The sequence below is a fragment of the Aythya marila genome (assembly GCF_965140915.1).
Source record: "Aythya marila genome assembly, chromosome: 2".
Lineage (NCBI taxonomy): Eukaryota > Metazoa > Chordata > Aves > Anseriformes > Anatidae > Aythya > Aythya marila.
This window is the reverse complement of record NC_139043.1, coordinates 109787090-109806287: the sequence shown is the minus strand read 5'-3', so window position 1 is coordinate 109806287 and position 19198 is coordinate 109787090. Positions and strand designations below refer to the sequence as shown.

The window sequence follows — 19198 nt, the reverse complement described above, 5'->3', positions numbered from 1 at the left end:
CAGGGTGCATTTGAAAACCAACTGAAATTGCTTGCCAGCGTATTCTTGACAGTGAGAATTATCCTTGAATAGCCAAACTGTGGGATGTCAGTGACTTAAAGACTTGCTTATTATTTGCATGAAGAATGCAAAGAGGTTACCACTGTAATAAATATTCTGTTTTAAAGTATGCAAAACATGGTGTAATTCACAACCCTGCATATAGTTATTCAGAGGTGAAATTATAAACACCGAATAAAGTTCAATAGGCATTCTTCTAAGATGAATTCTAAGAAGATCTTCTAATCCTAAAAGCATTGTTCTTCCTACCTTTAGCTGAAGCAGTGTAAATGTTACATTGTGGTATCAGGGCATGGTTGGCTACACGATTGAATCATTGTTGACAAGGTCTTTATTTATTTATTTATTTATTTATTTTCTCATTAACCCATAGCTAGAAAAGCAATTGTGAAAAGTTGACATAACGGAGCAGAAAAGAATAGAGATAAGTATCTGTCATGAATGCAGATAGTAGATATGCTAGGTTTGCTCAAAGGATTTCAAGGCTTATTTTTAAAACACAGATAATATGTTTATTTCTGATACTAATGGCAGGAATGGGTATGTTCCACACCTAATTCTCCTTGTGTTGAACAGTTTTGAGTCAGGTAGCTGGCAATGTTTATTTAGAGGGAGTCAGTGATCTGCAGGGCTAAAATACAAACTCCTTATGAATCTTGCATCTCAGACTGGGTTACTGTTTACATTTTACCTAGTGATATTGCTTAATGTTTTTATATTACTTGAACAATTACCAAAACTAAATTTGCACACCTGATTCTGCATCTAGGTTAGTAGGATAGAATCTGTGATGTTTCAAAGGTTATTCCAGCCCAATTTTTCATCATTCTCTACGGAACGGTATTTTCTTAAAGCATGATGACTTAGTGAATGGCAGTAAATTGATCTGAATTACTTTTATACTTAAATAATCTAGTTTACATTAGAGCTTCTAGTCAGAAAATGGAAAAATAGGTAGTGTTGTACAATTCAGGAATATTTTTGTAAATATTCTCCTTTCCTATATTCTGAAAAAGCAAAATAAACTACACAGTGACTCATCATCATCATCATCATCATTATTATTATTATTATTATTATTATTATTATTAGGTCTCATTATTCACTATGGTTTTCATTCTTATACTGTAGAGGACTTTACACAGTTTGGAAGGAAGTATCTGATATGTCTTTAAAACCTAACTTTTATTTTTATTTTTATTTTTCTTCTAGTGGTTGAAATCTTAATCTATTTCTTCTTTCACTTTTATAGATTAAAAAAATCAACAGGAATTTTCCAGTAAACCAGCAGGTAAGAAAAATAAAATTTGGGGTACTTTATTTCATAATTTTTATTTCATCTGTACTTAACTGTGTAATAGCTGTGCATTATTTTAGCTCAAGTGTTCTAGGTAGGTGTTTTTTAGAGAGTACCTTGCTGCCTCAGAATATATGTATATAATATATATATATAACATATAGAATATATATTCTAATATAACATAACATAACATAACATAATATAATATAATATAATATAATATAATATAAATATATTTTATATACACACACACACACATATATTTATTTTTTTCCTAAAGTCAATATGAACTGGAATGTTTGGTAAAAGTAAGATCATGCCTAATCTTTTCAAGTTGAAAAAAATAAAAGTTTAATGCACATAAGTTTGATGCACATATATTTATACTCATTTTCTTCAGATTGCATCTTACCTATTTTATTATAAAAGCAGGACTGTGAGTCTTATACTTAAGAGAGTTAGCCATTATTAATCAGTGTTCTTCTGAAATTTTTAAAATGTATGAAGTCTTTTGTCTAATGAAAGCATAAAAATGAATATTTATCCAGTGTTATGGAGCAGGTAGTAGGAAAATTTGGGGACAAACTACGTCATCTGATTGTCTCCAAGATCATCCATTGGCACTCTCATGTTACTGGAAGGCATTGCAATGCCTTGAGAAAGGTTTCTTGGGACAAAGAAATAGAGCTTTTTTCTTTTGAGAAATCAGATTTATTTTTTTTTTTAAAGTAAGTAAACCTACAGACAGCTCAAAGTTGAAAGACAGAAAGACTTCAAAGTTTAAAGTTGAAAGACTACTGTTCTGAGGTTGTAGTTGCTAGAGGCCATAGTAAGAATGGGCAACAGTCACATCTCCTTGATAGGATCAGCATATATTTTACAAAACCATATAAACAAAGCACAGATAAAAAATGTCACATTAAAGCTGAGTACGCTGTAAAGTGATCAAAGACTCATTTGGAACATAGTCCCATACCACAGTAAAGCCATTAAGTGTACTGTGCAAATCAGCAGTTGAAAATGTGACTGTTTTGTGGTGGGGTACTTATAACAAAGTAAGTTTAATAAAGTAATTTTAATAAATTAGACCAATTACTTAAGTTTAAGTTTGTGTTTTGTGTCACAACTGTTGCATAATGGGTGTTTCATTTTAAGAAACTTAAAATAACGGGAAATGGAGAACTCTGATTTATCCAGAGGAATAAATTGCTTCCATGTACAAGAAAAATATGTACAGCACTGAGATGCAGACTTGACTTCAAGAAGACACATTTGAGGAATAAAAGTGCTTTGTCTCTCTTACACCACATCTTTAGACAGTCAACATTATATCTGAGTTACACATCTCTGGTCCAACTTTATTAATCTGGAATTTTGCCAAATCTAACTCAGAAGGCAGGGGTAGACATTATTGTTTTATTTGTTTCTTTCTCCACAAATCATAACAAATGAATAATAATAATAACTATAGCAAATATTTTTATGAGTATGTATAAATAAAGTCAGAATAAATTACTTAATTACATAATAAACAATTAGGTGTTTTTGTTTGCTCTTGATTTTCAGTACTTCATCTGCGCTACAATCACTTAGATTTTTAGAAAAAAATATCTCATCCTTGCCTCCTGGTGTCACCAAGGGGAAGTTTTTTGCTGCATTCAGAAATCAAAATTAACAATTGCAATTGGGCGTTTTCAGAACAGTTCATATAACATTGTCTGATGGCAGTGGCAAAGAAGTGTTCCTATCTCAAAGGAAGGACAAAATTTCTAGTAAACAAAAAAGTTAATATTTCACTGTTCTGATTTACTCTGAATTTATTTCCTTGCTTTTATTACTATAAAAATGACAACAAAAATATAAATAACTGCTATAATGTTCGGCCAAGCTATCATTAATTCAGAAATATCTGCTGGTTTTGAACTCTTGACATGTATGGTCAGTAAAGCATTCAATTCCTTTTCATTAGAATTCCAAAGGAAAGCAAAAATAACTCTTGCCTTGAGTAGCTTGTTGGTCATGTTATCTGCCAGGGCAGCCTGTAATTAATGTGTTCTTTTCTCATCAGCATCAATCACTATCTTTGAAAGGAATTACTGTGGACCATTTCAAGGAAGTCAGCCAAAGTATTAAACTGAGAAGAGAAAGGCAGATTAGGATGTAAGGTCTCACGGTCCATCAAATACTAGAAAAGGAAAAGGCTTACTGATCCATGAATATCTTGAAATTTTAGGGAACATTTGTTTCAAAAGCAGACTTCTTTACTCCTTTTTGGATTTACCTTAAGTAAAGTATTTTTGTTGTTGTTGTTGTTCTGTTTCTGTTGTTCTTTTTATTATTATTATTATTATTTTTAAATATAACTGCTTTTTGAGGTAGGAAATAAATGAGAAGACACTTCTGAGAAGAGTCACAAAAAATTACACAGATATAAGGTTAATTTCTGTCTTCTGTTATGCAGCAGGCATTAATATGATATGCAGGAAAGGAATGTGCATTTTTCTTTGTTACATTATCATATCATTTATTTGAATATTAAATTATCACCTTGAATTTTGTTATTGACATTTATTTTAATTAAATATTTTTCTCTTAGGAATTAGAATAGCTATTTTTAACTTGTTTCAGCAAGCACATCGTGAAATTGAACTCAAGCTGATCTGGTTATGATTTTACTACCATATTTTTCCTTACAGGAAAGTATAATATAGTTTTAATAAAAATATGTATTTTATATAAAATTATTTATATATCCATATAATCTAAGATAATTAGTGAAAGTTACAAGCATATTACCTTTTTTTTAGTACACCTGATGCATCTCGTTCAATAAGATGCAGTAATTAGACAAACTTTGACAGATAGTTTCTACGCATCTGTAGTGAAAATAATAAAGTCAGTTTATTGAGAATCATCTATTGACTAAGCATTTTTAGAATTCTATATTTAATGAGTACAAGTGGAAAAGGATGGTTTGATCATGCGTCTTTTCATTTCTTCCTTAGTAATAATATTTCTCCAGTATATTTTCAATTTCTTCACTGTATATATTAAAGATAGATTCTTGGTAAATAAAAATAAATTTCATTATTTAACTTTTTCTTTCAAATATCCTCCTTTGCTAAATGCTCATCTACTAAGGGGAATAATATAGTTCTCACTTCTAGATATTACTATTATCTAAAAAACTTGTAAATGTCTTGATTTTACACTTGCATCTATCTAAGCAAATTTTTCCATAGAGTTTACCATCATTTATATAAGTATCTCTCTATATATTTGGATTTTAATTAATTGTTAAAGGTAAAAGAGGGAAGGCGGTTGTCAAATTAGGGTCAAGGAACTGATCCTATCAGAATTCCTTTGTGAATATAGTCATGATTTAGAGAAGAACATAGCACAGGCATCAATTGGCATTACATTGCAGAAACAAATGAACCTGCATGGGTGTCGAAGTTACTCTGACAGTGTTATCTAAATGTTTCAAATGAAAGATAAGATATATTTATGGGAAATCAAAAGTTCAAGGATGATGAACACCAATAAGAAAGTAAAAAGTCCATGGACAGCATGAAGTATTTAGAAGTTCTGAGAATGGTGCTAATAGGTTTAATAGTGGTGGAAAGATTATGCAAAAGATGATGGAAGAGTACCACAAAATGTTGTTCAAGAAGACTGTGAGAAAAGAGAGAAATAAACTTTCCCCTTGCCTGAGCTGATATTGGTGAAACAAACACTTCAAGGTAGTAAAAAATTAAAAAGTCAGCAACATTTCGGAATCAAGTATAGTTTCCTCCATGTGTGAGCTACATATAGAACCTAAGTATAGAATATCTAACAGAAAACCTGAAATTAATTGAGAAAAAAAGTTTTTTTAATAATCTGACACTGAAAACAATGCATCTGGGAGGCAGTAATACCAGACACAGGTACAGACCAGGAGAGAAGTGTCTGGGGAGCAGCTCAGCAGAAAGCAACCTGGGGGTGCTGGCAGGCTCAACACGAGCCAGTAATGTGCCCTGGCAGCCAAAAGGGCAAACTGTATTTTGTGATGCCTTAAACATGACCTACTGGTCAAAAGAGGTGATACTTCCACTATATTTAGTGTTGGTGTGATCTTACCTTGAATATTGTGTGCAGTTCTGGGCTCCACAATATTAAAAAGGATGTTAAGGTACTTGAAACATCTGGAGATGGGCAACAGAACTGGTAAAAGGGCTGGAAGACATGTTCTCTGTGGAGAAGTTGGGGTTGCTTGGATAGTCCAGTTTGGAGAAAACAAGGCCAAGAGGCAACTCCACTGCTCCCTGCAGCTTCCCAAGGAGGGGAAGCAGAGGGAGGTGCCGGCCTCTGCTCCCTGGGAACCGATGACAAGATGCTAGAAACGACATAGAGCTGTGCCAGGGGAGGGTCAGACAGCATGAGGAAAAATGTCTTTACCATGAGGGTGGTCAAACACTGTTGCAGGCTTCCTAGAGAGGTGGTTGATGCGTCATGCCTGTCAATGTTCAAAAGTTCTCATAAATATGCTTTAACTTTTGGTTAGTCCTGAAGAGGTCAGGCAGTTGGACTTGGATGATCTTTGTAGGTCCCTTCCAAATTAACTATTCTATTTTTCTCTTTCTGTTTAAAATTATGTATTTTCAATAGACAAAATTTCCATGATACCAAACAGAAATGCATAAGGACCTCTGAGCAGAGAGGCATGATATTTCAGGGTTTCATCCAGAGGTTTCTTCATTTGATCAGCCAAGATGGAACAGGAAATGTAGGTTTGTTTCCTCTTCTTGGAGCTCATCACCAGTGTTACACTGAGTACAGCAAATGTCAGCTCCTGTGAGAGCCATCATCAGGCAGGGGGGTTCTGAAAGACAGCATCAATTTTCCTGCAAAGCCTTTCCAAATGGCAGGAAAATACACTGTACCTCAGCAGAGCATGTACTTCACTACCTAATTTCTTTTCATTTTGCAGTCTTTACATTAGCCACTGTGAGTTTGTGAATATTCTGGTGTCGGCTGAAAATCTACTTGGTAGCTTCTAGGAAAATCAGCGTTAGATAGCCCTTCTTACAAAATCTTCTGATTCTTCTTAGTGTAGGAAACCAAATGTATTGCCTCCAACTACTGGAGACTTCACTGCACTTATAACTCTCATTTACATATCATAATACATCTCTTTTAGATATGCAGTGCAATTTTGTGTTTAGAATTAAAACTTAGTTCTTACCTTGATTTCACCTCCTCCTGCACCCACACGTAGTTTATTAAATTGCAGTTGGGGAAGTCTGAACTTTCTGATTCCACTTTATCTTATTTTACTCAGTAAACTAGCAGTACAAAGCAAATTCGGTCCCTGGCAAAAACAGGGAACTGATTTTCTACTTTCCTGGCTTCTGGTTATGTTCACATACATGTTGACAAATGCAGTAAATAGCCTCTTGCTTCTGTACTACAGAGAAAAGAGTCAAGCCTCAAGGTTTAAAGATAATCAAAGAATCTGCACAAAATGGTTCTCTTCTGTGGTATTACAAGTACACGATGTTAGGAAATGCCTACAATTAATATAAATAGAACTGCTATATTCTTTTATTTCTCATATCTTTTCCATTATACTATTGAAAGTTTAGGTCTGCTATCTCTTTCAAGATCTGAGCATTAACCTGACACAGTATCTGAATCTCTATGTTTTTAATAGGCTAATTTCCATAGCTGCTGAAAATTCCACCTGTGATTCAAGCATACCGGTTAAACTGACAGCATTAACTACCAAAAAAAATAAATAAATACCAGCTTCAGGGGGGAAATAAAAGAATATAATTTTAATAAAATGATGTTTCATAAAATCCTGTTTTTGAAAATTAATCTACTTTTGCTCTATGTTAAACAAAGACAGCAAAAATGGTATAGCACTTAAGGAGGCATATAAGCAGAGCAGACGCGTGCATCTTCATGCAACCTTTAGCTTTCTCTTCTCAAGGTTACCAAATGCTGTAGGCATTACTTTCAAGAGAAGAACAAAGAACAGTTTACTTCCCTGCATGCTGTCTAAAACGGGTGTTTTATTTTCCAAGAAAGGACAAGTATCCTAATACTAGGAGTGCATTGGTATTCTTTGTGTGTATTGCAATTTTTTCCACAGTGGAGAACACATGTTATCAAAACAAGGAGAATTCCTGCCCATCTCTCATTGGTTCAAAGGTTCAAAAAACTATTTTCTATGGTTCTTTTTCTAATGCAGCTGTTGATGTACAACAGTGTTGATTCACATTATCACCACTGCTTTTCTCAGCCACAGAGATTGTTCTGCTCATTCTCACATTTCCCTCTTGGATCTGTAACACTGATTTTGTTATTCTACTTCAACAGGGACTGCAGGCCATCTCCTGCCTCAGCTCAGTGCATTCATGCCATGAACATTACATCTCAACATGAACATGTTATGTCCATGCACAATGAAATGAAATACAATGCAATATAATGAATATATTTCATTAAATACATGAAATACAATGTTCATGCTATGAACATGCTATGAACATTGTATCTCAACAGATCTGCTTCCAAATTCTCCTTTGCTATGCAAAGGGTAGTACAGTTGCTGTAAGAAAGAAAGAGGTCTTTCCTGAGACACTACTGCAGTCCAGTCAGTCTCTCAACCCTGATAGAAAGCTTTACATATGGAACAGGGATAGGAATATCTTAGCGGAACAATGTATATAAACTTCCTTTATCCATGCTGCATCTCTTATCTTTATTATGACAAATTCAAAAATTATTACCCTCCGTTTGTCATCAAGGATGACCTCACAGAAAAAGGATAAAGGGGGAAAAAATATAGTCCTTAAGTAAGACACTATTTCTTTTCTATCCACAGACATCATAAGTATTTTTGAAAGATTTGTCTTGTCTCCACAGAAGATGAGATATTCTCATTAAGTAATCTTAATTTTTAAAAGAATCTTTCCCTCTAGAATTTCCCTATGTTTATGAGAAAATAATTGGTAGCTGTCCTTGGCAAAGTTAACAGTTTATGAGAATCCATGCAGCTTTAGTACTTCAAGACATTACTTTGGAACTAATATCTTAGCCTATTTCATAGATTCTTATGTCTTTACTGAGCAGTGTTTCAAGCTCCACAACTGTATTTAATTCAGTTTTAAAACAATGTTTAAGTTTTAAAAGTTTTAAAACGTTAAGTTTTAAAACATAATTAACTGATGCCACATTAAGGCAAGAAACTGGATTATAGCTGTGTGTGTCACATTCTGCAGTACTCGGCTTTTCTGAATCCCAGTGTTTTGCAGCATATGTATGTTCTCACTGATTTTCATAAATACAGGTGGGTATACCCATTTTCTCTTACTTTTGATATCATTTAATAAAAAGAAATACATGCAGTGTTATCAGATCAGCTATGTAATACCATTTTATATTCTGGCTTAATAAGCTACTGCTCAGCTTGATTAAAGTTATGCAGTTAGAACAGTCTCATTTAAAATCACTTCTAAATACTCTGCTCACTGAGTTTGTTTAATAAAACATAACATTTGAAAGCTTTATGAAGGAGACTACACACAAATGTCATGGTAGCTGGTTTGCGTGTCACTCAAGCCACTGTCCTTTGCTGCAGATGAGTTACATCTTTATTCCACTTCAAAAGGCGAATGGCATTGCTCAGAAGAACAGATCAACAACAGAACAACATCTGTTCTGTTGATAAACATCTGTATGAAACATACTCCATATATTTAATTATTTTTATTGTTGTGTAATGGCCTCTGAGATGACATTGCTATTGTATTAATATTTTTAAATTGGAATGATTAAACAGAATGTTCTACTGGAAGGTGACATGCTATCAAAGAAAAATGTATCAATAGTACTTTAAGGATAGTAGGTATGTTCCCTTTCATTGGTGTTTTGGTGGTATGTTTCACATGACGTTTGAATTAATCATTTTACAGTATGCCATTACTGCATTTCTTCAGTCTCTACTTTGCATATCTTGACTGACAGTTAGTGAACTTTCACGTCCTATGGTACATCTGCTCTATCACAATCTGTTGTCACAGTAAGGATTTGATCAGGTTTATTTTGAAGGAAAATCTGTAAAATGAAGCTTCTATTGTTAAATGTTTATAGAAACACACAGGGGGAACTGAGTTCCTGCTGTTAAATTAGGCAGAAGTACACAATAGGGTGTAAATTGTGCTGTGCTAATTTTCCACATTGAATTGTCAGCCATTTATGGCACTTGGCATGGATTATTACTCCATAGCTTAAACCTGTGAAAGGCTTATGTTGCTTGTTAATACTAATTGGACTTTCTGTAAAGTAAAAGGAAATAGATATATAAAAATATGTGTTGTTTGGTTGATAGGAAATAGTTATCACAATTCTTTAATTGTGCTAGATGCTTTTGAGACATTTTCTATTATAAAAACTGTGCTTCCTTTGGTCAGTAAAGGATTTTTCTTTCCTTTATATTGTAGTTCAGAGTAGCTGTTGAGCTTCAGGATGTAAGCTCTAAAATGACAATATGCACCACAGTTACACAGTTTTTAGGTTGAGGAAACCTACATGTTGACTTTTGAGAGGAAGGTCAGACTGCTTCTCAAAGATAGTGGGTTACCTGATGAGCTAGATAATATTCATGTTGTGAGTCACTTGATGAAGTTACTGGATAGCAGTGCTTATATCCTGGGGCTGCATACCCTATAGCTCTTGAGATGGTGGAAGTAATTTGAACACCTGCTGGAAAATTTGATGATAGAAAAGAATGATAAGATCAAGTTCTTATTTAAATCTCAAACTACAAGTCTCAAGCTGTGTATCAAATTATTTCTGCATATCCAGCAAATTCAGTTTTGCCTCAAGTATAGAATTCATCCTAATTTACTCTTACATATTTTATTATTTTTCCCCCTCCTTTTTTTTTTTTTTTTTTTTTTTTTTTCCTCCTCTCTCTGTTATATTAATGTTACTCCCTGAAAAGTCTTTTCAGTAAGGGTAAATTTTGAATTTTGCCTGACAATATTTAATGTTAGATCTGTGTTCAGATTTTAGTTAATATTGGGAAAACTGTACTTTATTCTCAAATAAAGGCTTATATAAGACAGGAGAATTAAGGAAATCTAAATGCCTTTCTCTGTTATAGGCATTTAAAATCTAGTGATGTAATAGACATGTCCTACAACTACACAAGTGGATTCCTAAATTGAAAAGGTAAACATTTATTGTCTAGTTCTGGAAGAAATGTTATTAGATATTATAAGCATATTTAAGTGATTTAGATGTTGTAAATATTTAAGTGATTAATAATCTACCCTTTATTAATTAAGGGTAGATTAATAGAGGTGACTGCAGAGAAGTAATGGGATACTTGCTTTAACTTTGGTTCCTAGAGAACCATTGAGATAAAATCCAACCGGCTTGTTAAAATCCAACCAGCAGTGTAGAGCTGCGTTAGGATTCAAATATTTGAATGCTCACACAAAGACTTTTTCTAAAAAACTGAATGAGAGTTCCTGCTCTAAATAAGTAGATAGATAAATAGATAAATAAATACATGCATACACTTTACAAAATAATATGTTTATGTCTCTTTTTGGAGTGACAGTTGTGGTTTAAAACTATTGAACCAAGTAGACAGCTCAATCTACTGCTTTACAGATTAAGGAATTCTTACAGGATCGTTCACCTTGCATTGTAAACTCCTCTCAGATATAGATTCAGGCTCTTTCTGATCCCACAAGTCTTGCATATCTTTCTGCAAGATATGCATATCTATCTGTCATAGATTCAACAGGAGCCTCAAGCTTTAGCTTGAAGTTTTAGTTCGGTGATGAAAGATACAGCTGTGATGCATTGACTTTGTCAGCTCTATGATTGCTAGGTTTCCATGAAAGTGTATGCCCTTTTGCCCTTTAGCTGCTACTTTTTACAATAATATAAAAAAAAAAATCAAAATAATATCAAAAAACATCAATAATATCAAAAATATCATATTTTATTTTTTTTTAGTAACCTTGATCCTGCTTGTACACATCCAGGGTTTTTCTCAATCAGACATCATCCTAGCAGATTTAGGCAATGGATTCATTACTTCCTTGTTTGTCATTAACACAGAAGAATATCTGCACTTTTGCTGAGAAGCATAACTGTGTATTTAGGGCAAAGTCAGACAGTGAGAAACCACTCAGTTTAAACAGAAACTGAAGACATGGCTTTTGTTGCGTCATTTTATTTCAATATTCTATTTACATGCACAACATACATTTAAATTCTGCTTTAAGTCTCTAAAAATATTTGTATCTGATATTTGGCTACTGAAGAAGTTGGATCTGTAAATTAAGTACGATAGTGAAAGGGATTCCTGCAATTTATAAAATTTACAAAAGACAGAGTTTTTTTGTTTGTTTGGTTGGTTGGTTGTTTTTTTTTTGTTGTTGTTTTTGTTTGTTTGTTTGTTTGTTTGTTTGTTTTTTGTGTGTGTGATGGATATTTATAATGTCTAAAACTGGCAATATAATTAGTAAATGTTAAAACAAGAAAGAACCATTTAAAATTCTAATAGAATAGATATTTGCATCTTTTTCTTGTATTTTATTGTTGGATGGGACTTTTAGTCACTATCCAAACAGTCCACCAAAGCAAGAGGACAGAAAGCGACTTTAAGCATCCTTGTTTAGAAATAGGTGCATTCAGTGATGGGCATGGGCTGCACCTCTCTGCTGTCTTACAATGTCCTGAAAGATTGTAACAAACTCAGAAACAGTGAAAGTAACAAAAAAGGAGAAGTCAAGTCACTATATCCATAAAAGATATAGGTCATATTTTCTTTAAACTCATACTCAGAAATACTGGGTATAGGAAAAACTCTTTGTTTTCTCTAACCTCACCCTAAATCAAATATGGACTTAATACCTATGTCTTATCAGATACAAATTTGTTCTTTCTGACCATTTTGGAATTTTCATTGGAGCCTAAGGATAGAAATAAATACAGTGCAATCATTTATTGTAGTGTCTCTTTTATTATGTCAAGCAAGTTTAAATTTTCCCAAGAATAACATTAATTTTGTAGATTAGAATGATGGTGATCAGTAAACCAATACAAGCATTACTCATTGGGGAATTGTATCATCTAAATAAATTAATTGGAATCAATGAAGCATATACTTTCACTGTTGATCTTCTACTGAAGGAGCACATGGGACTCAAAAAGCTTAAAGAAAGTATTTTTAATTAAAGTTTATTTCAAGGGGAGAGGTGAATACACATTTCATTGTTTTTCATTCACTAATTTCATCTCTACACTGATGATCTGTGCTTCCTTTCTTACCTTGTGATGGTATCATACCCTGTGAAAATAAAACTATTTAATCTCCTGAATTTCTAAGAATAGTGTATAAACAGAATTCTGTGGAACATAGACAGTTATTAATCTTCCCTTTTCATTGCAATAATATTCCATGGTACCAGAGATACAGTTGCCACTTGAATTTCAGAAAAGAGCTGATGCATAAAGTAGTGCAAAACAATTGACAATGTCATTGATTCGGAATGCAGAAACATCCCTTAGAAATTCATGATAGGTGTTCTTAACACCTTGGTGTGTTCTTTTAAACAGTTACAGTACCTGGTAAGGAGGCACTGTTTAGCAAACAATACATGGCTGTTATATGTTTAGCATATAAGAGAAGTTTTGGTTTCAATTTTATAATTTTGGGGAAAATAACTTGCTAAGTCCATATTATTTTATGACACAGCAAATAGAAGTTTACTAACAGCAAATATGCTGTTCTCAGAAGCTGATGACTGAAGCATATATTTATTTACTTTTAACATTTTTCTTGTTGGAATATCCTACTGCTGCTGAATTTAGAACCCCCAAAAAAGTGCATCTTTCCTTTAAAAAGAAAATTGTTATGAAAATTGTGCAGATCTGGAGAGGCAAAAGTGCCTGAAGCAGTAGATAGGCAATGTTGGGTCTGGGAACCTTCACAAAGTCCCAGGCAGGTGTCTGGCATCTTCCAATTCTCTGATTAATGGCTCTGTTGTCATGTGAGTTGCTAAATGAATCTCTATCCAACTGACATTTTCAGCGTACTCCAAAGTCCATCACTATCATGACACAATTTGCAATTTCTATGCTGCTTTATTTCAAATATACAGTTGGAAGTCACTCTGTTTCCCATTATTGTAACAGCCTATTGTAAAATAAGCTATTGAAAGGTATCACCCCTTTGCTGAAAAAGAATTCAGTGCAACAAGAGTTCAATAAATGTGAACTACACTTACTCCCTTCCAGAAGCCATGGGCATATAGCCTATCGGAGATCCTTCAGGATAGCCTAAGTTCACTTTAAACAGCAGAGCACCAGACTGATTAAAACAAGCTTTATTCTAACAAAAGAAGAAAAAAGAATAAATTCTTGATAAAAAATTAAGTTATGAAGAGAAGCATGAAAACAGTATTATGTAAAATTTATTGAATATCATGTTCTTGATCTAATCATCCCCTAAGGTTTTCCTCAGCTTCCAAAGGAGGGATTTTAAAAGTCATTTCCCTCTACCTTACTGTCTTTCAAAATGGGAGTGCATTCTGGTTCTCTTTCTCAATCCAGTTGTACTTGGATATAGATGTTTGTAAATTAATATTTTAAAGTAGTCCAGAATAGCCCCACTTCTATTTCTTTCTTAGTAATAATTTAGGAAGATTCTTACTTAAGGATGTGTAAGAATGCAAGTTACATGTTATTACTTTAGTCCTTTACATGCCAGCTTTTCCATTCTGGTTGGAAAGTCAATAGAGTTACAATTACTTCCTACCTTTATTTTGCATATGGCATTATTAAACTTTTCTGAGGTTCACCATAATTTATAAGTTTGAAGGATAAGGCTAAATACTTGACATGGAAGGCTAAATACTTGACATGGTTGTTTTCTACAGACTGTATGTAGTATACAGTTACATATGGATACACATATGTGAGCACTGTGATATTTATCAACTCTGTTTTCATCTGACTTATAAACTTCTCTTTCCCTTTCTTCTCAGTCTCATCAGGAACCTTCAAAAAACATAGCCATTTTGCACCCTGTTAACAACTGAGAAGGGATCATAAGATTCATCTTTCATGTCTTGTGTTCTGCTTATGAGCAAAAATAGAATCCTGCTGTCTCCACTCAGAAGGCTGCCTTACTTGAAAGCAGACTATACTAAAAATTCCTCCTCAGAATGCATTTTTATGTTGAAGGTCTGTAGTGAGAGGTTTGATACACTGCCCTATTGAAGATGAAGGTTGATGTAAAATGGGTAGGTTTAGAGAATCCTGGACTGCTACAAATGGATTATCAAATGTGAACTACTACATTTTTATGTGGCACCCTGTGTACCACCGAGGAATTGTAATTCCTCAGCATTTATTACAGCATTGTAATAAAAGTAACACTGAAGATGTTACTAAGAATACTAAGTCATGAGTACTCTGTAGCAGATCCCAAGACTGATGACCGCTTTGATATTAAAGATTATTAATGATAGAATCATAGAATAACGTAAGTTGGATTAGTTATTGTAGGTTATCTGCTCAGAAACCTTGAAACCTTGCTCAAAGTATCGTCAATATAAATTATGTTGCTCAGGACTTTGTCTAGTCAATTTCTGGGTATCTTTAAGAATGGAGAGTTCATAACATTTCTCACTAAGAGAAACAATTCAAACTTTTCTGTAGTTTTAAAACCAAAAGACATCTAAGCTACTTTGATATGTATTTTCTTCCGCATAATACCACAAGGTAGACATACAGAATAAATGCCTTTCCGTAGACCTAGCAAGGTACATACTGTGGTTTTCATTTGCAGGTTATTTATTTGTTTTTATAAAAATTGATTCATTTATTTTTCAGGCTGCTGTAGTTGAAGGTTCAAACCCTAAAAATAGGTGAAAGAAAAAAGCAGTGACTCATAATGTTGTCTCTATTTAGCAGTAGTGGAAGATGAATTCTCTGGGACCGAGTTGTTAAAATGCTGCAAGTTTTATCCATTCAACTGTATTTTTTTAACTTTTAAAGTTGTCTTCATCAGTCATTCAAAATCCATTAAAATTTCTGTTGAAAGCCACAAAATTGAAAAAAAAACCTGTACATTTGAAGATACTCCAATAGATGCTATGTGTCTGAGAAGTATGAAATAAGAATAACTCAAAGCCAATTCCTAATAATGTTCAACTCATTAGACTGACGTGCACTATTGTTTGAAACAAAGAAGTTAGAGAAGAAAGTTCAAACTAGGTATTTCTGTAGGAAAGAAAAAAAAAAAAAAAAAAAGAAAAAAAAAAGATGACATTTTAGAGGTATTTTTTAAATATGTTTTTTTCAGTTAGTGTTTTTTTTTTTTTTTGTATGTGACAAAGTTGGGTGATTGTCCAGAATTTTTACTTTAAATCAGTTTTTCAGGCTAAAGAATAACAAAACAAAGCACACAAAAAATCAATTCCTTCTATTGGTCTCGAGTTAGTAGACGGCAATCAAGATGCTCATGAAAGTAACTTAGTTCAAAATTTTTTGTTCCATTTCTCCTATTTTTGATTATTTATATATAAATATATATCTCTAACTTAAAGGAAGAATATTGTCTGATGTTCCTCTTAAGGAAGGAAACACAATGTTATCCTTATAGGCAAAATTTATGGATTTGGTTACAATTTCTCATTACATGGTAAGAATTGAAATATAAACTGAAGTTTTACTGAATTATTAATTTTTTGCATATCAAGACAAATATATTTTTCTATTTGGAAATTAAGGTTAATTAGATTTATTGCTTAATGATCTTAAAAACTGTGAATTCATTAGACAAAAGATTATTTGTTATAGTTAATGAATGATAAAATCACATTAGGGAGTGATTCATTATTGCTTTGAACATTAACTTTTTATATTGCCCGTTTATTTTACATGTTATTAACTGGGATCAGTAAAGTTGGCCCACCAAAGGTACTCTGTGGAAGCACCAAACACTATCTGGAGATTTGCACATTCTATGGAAGATCTGTGTGTCTTTCAGTTGTTTCTGAATAATCCAGTAGTAGATAAAACTCCTTCATTAGCAAACTCCTTTCTTTTAGTAAACTTTGCTGCTGTGCACTGATTGACGGTTGCTAGAGAAGAAGCCCAGAAAGTTTAATAAGAAAATTAAATAACTAGCTTTGCTTAAAAGAAATATCTGTACCCACTAATAGCTGTAGAGAAATGCTGACTTACATGTCACTTATGATTTGCCATCATGTTTCTGATTGTAGTAGTATTTAATCTTTGAAGGATTATAAATATTATTATTTTTTGAATTGGTTTTATTAATTACTTCATTATGTACTGTTCTGAGCATGTGAATATTGGTTTAAAATAATGTCTTATCTTGTTGTAATAATAGAGTCCTTCCATAGATGCAGTCAAGTCTGAAAAAATTATCAACTTTCCTTGAACCTTTATTATTTTTTTTCATAATAAATAAATTCAACTAACCATGACCTGACCTTTCACAGACCTTCTTTCTCAGAGCTTCATAAAGTAAAATCACACGATAAGGACAACAAACAAACTAACTAATTAAAAAAAACCTGTCACTATTTCTACTTCTTCAGTCACACTCTTTTCATTCAAAATGTAGAAAACTTATTTGTACATTTGAAAATGAAATTTCATCCCTTGATGACTTTTTCTTCTTTCCTTTACATGCATCATAATCTTATTCAAAAATGCATGACTTGCTGAAATGCAGTGTAATTCTAGTCTAAATTTGCTCGATTGTTTTTGGAGATTTTATTCTATATTTATTATTCTAGGAGTATTGATAGTAATTTTGCTCCCTGAGAGCCCTTAAGAACAGTTAAAGCTTGCAGAAGTCTTTTTCTTTTGGTGATCAGATAAAACAGAAAATAATAGTTCCTCAGTATAAACAGGAAAAGACATTTTTCAAACATTACTAGCAATTTTACTTAGTTTGTACATATTGTCATTTAAATAATTAAGAATGTAAATTAAATTTTGGCTCCTTGATAATCTTCATCCAATGAATAACATTTTTCCATGGAATTTTGACTTTGCTTTCATCAGAGGATGAAGCACTTGAGCATTTTATTTTAAGCCTAAACAGATATGTATACTTACAGATGACAGCAATGCTGTTTTTATGAATGGTTCAGAATTTGATCCCACAAAGGTATAAAATATTTGTTAGTTAGGTCTTGTGAAGCCATTGTCACTAAAAATTGGACATTGGAAAAATATTACCTCTTACCAAGTATCTTCTATAGACTTAAACATTTGGGGTTCTCCCATATTTATTATTACCTTCTCCTTTGCATCTTGGATAGAGCTCAGTAAGCAGGCTTTCAGGATGTAAGTGAAGCAGCTGCACAGGTAGGATGATCTCACAGAGACAGCCAGATAGCCAAAAATCCACCAGTCCTGTCCATGTTCTGCTTACCAGTCCTTGTCGGAGAAACAGAAAATTGAAATCAAACCAATATCTGGAACCAGACATTGAAATCTGATTGAAAACTACTCATGAGGTGAGTTAAGAATGATAGTAAATCTTTTCATACGTGATTCACTTGCACGTGTACCTGAGAAAGGTGACTGTGTCACTGCTTACTTGTTGGCACCATGAGAAAGTCTGAAAGACGCTGTCTAGTGACTTGTAATGTTCAGATTTTTTGTTCATTCAGCATGTTTCAGTAGCCTACCCTGACATAACAAAAATGAAGGTGACCCATTTTACATGAGAAAGGAGAGGCCACCTCTCCTCCACCTAGATTGAAATATTTGTTTATTTTTTCATTTATATTTTAGAGCCTCAAAATTTTGTTACATGTATACTATGTACATATAGGAGGGGGAAAAAAAAACACACCACAATAATCAAAGTGTAAGTCCTAAATATAGTCAAACTATTGGGCTTTAGAATAGATGATGTTTACTTTCTGGCCACCTGAGTGTTAAGCTTTCTGCTTTGAATTCAGTCACCTTAGATTAAAATTTATAGCCCTATTTTTGCCTGTTTTTAAGTTCAGTAAGTGAAAAATGAACAGGCAGACATTCAAATATGACCACGTAAAAAAAGGTGTTTTTCCCAGTTAAAAAAATAATAATAAAAAAAAAAAAATCCTAACGGCTATGGTAGCAGGAGGGAGAATGATGACAGTGGCATAGTAGTTTTTTAGCCAAGTTGTGTGAGATCTTCTCACTATTGAAGAATATGATGAGAGCTGCTCTGCTGAGTGTCAGAGAAGGCCTGAAGCTTCTCAAGTGGCCTGTAAAATGTCTGTGATGGCAGTGGGACCAATGCTCCAAGGTGATAAACCTGGCAGCCAAGTGCACCTGCTCGGCAATATGTTAAAGTTGTATTAAATTGCTCTGAAGGTGAGTGATGTGGTGAGTAAGCAAGGGAAGTCTCTACAAGAAGAAATGAGGTGCCTTGAAAAATAAATAAATAAATAAATAAATAAGCAAAATAGTGTCTAATTCATGCTATTTACACAAAAATCTATCTTTGTAAAAAGAGCTGCATAAGGTCTTTCTTGGAAAAGGTCTTCAGCAAAAGAAAAGACATACTTCTGAAATGCTAGTTAACTCTACTAAAATAACAAATTCAAACTGTAATGATTTTAAAATACAAGTAATTGTTCATTGACTTGAATAATTCAAGGAAGCCAAAAAAAAAAAAAAAAGACATTAACGTTGACATTTTGACAAAGACACGCAGTTGCCCAATTAATGTTTAAATTGACTTTATCATTAGAAGAATTTATTTCAATAAGCAGATACTTAGTC

The 19198-nt window shown here is 33.1% G+C and overlaps 1 protein-coding gene across 1 annotated transcript in view; it reads left to right on the top strand.

The window, feature by feature from the left end:
- Positions 1 to 19198, top strand: part of SNTG1 (syntrophin gamma 1) — a gene marked incomplete at its 3' end in the record, with an annotated part of 342385 nt that overhangs the window by 267226 nt on the left and 55961 nt on the right. Inside the window, exon 12 of the mRNA XM_082753438.1 lies at positions 1313 to 1351. Within this exon, the coding sequence (XP_082609564.1) occupies positions 1313 to 1351 (39 nt within the window). The remainder of the gene's footprint in view (positions 1 to 1312; positions 1352 to 19198) is intronic.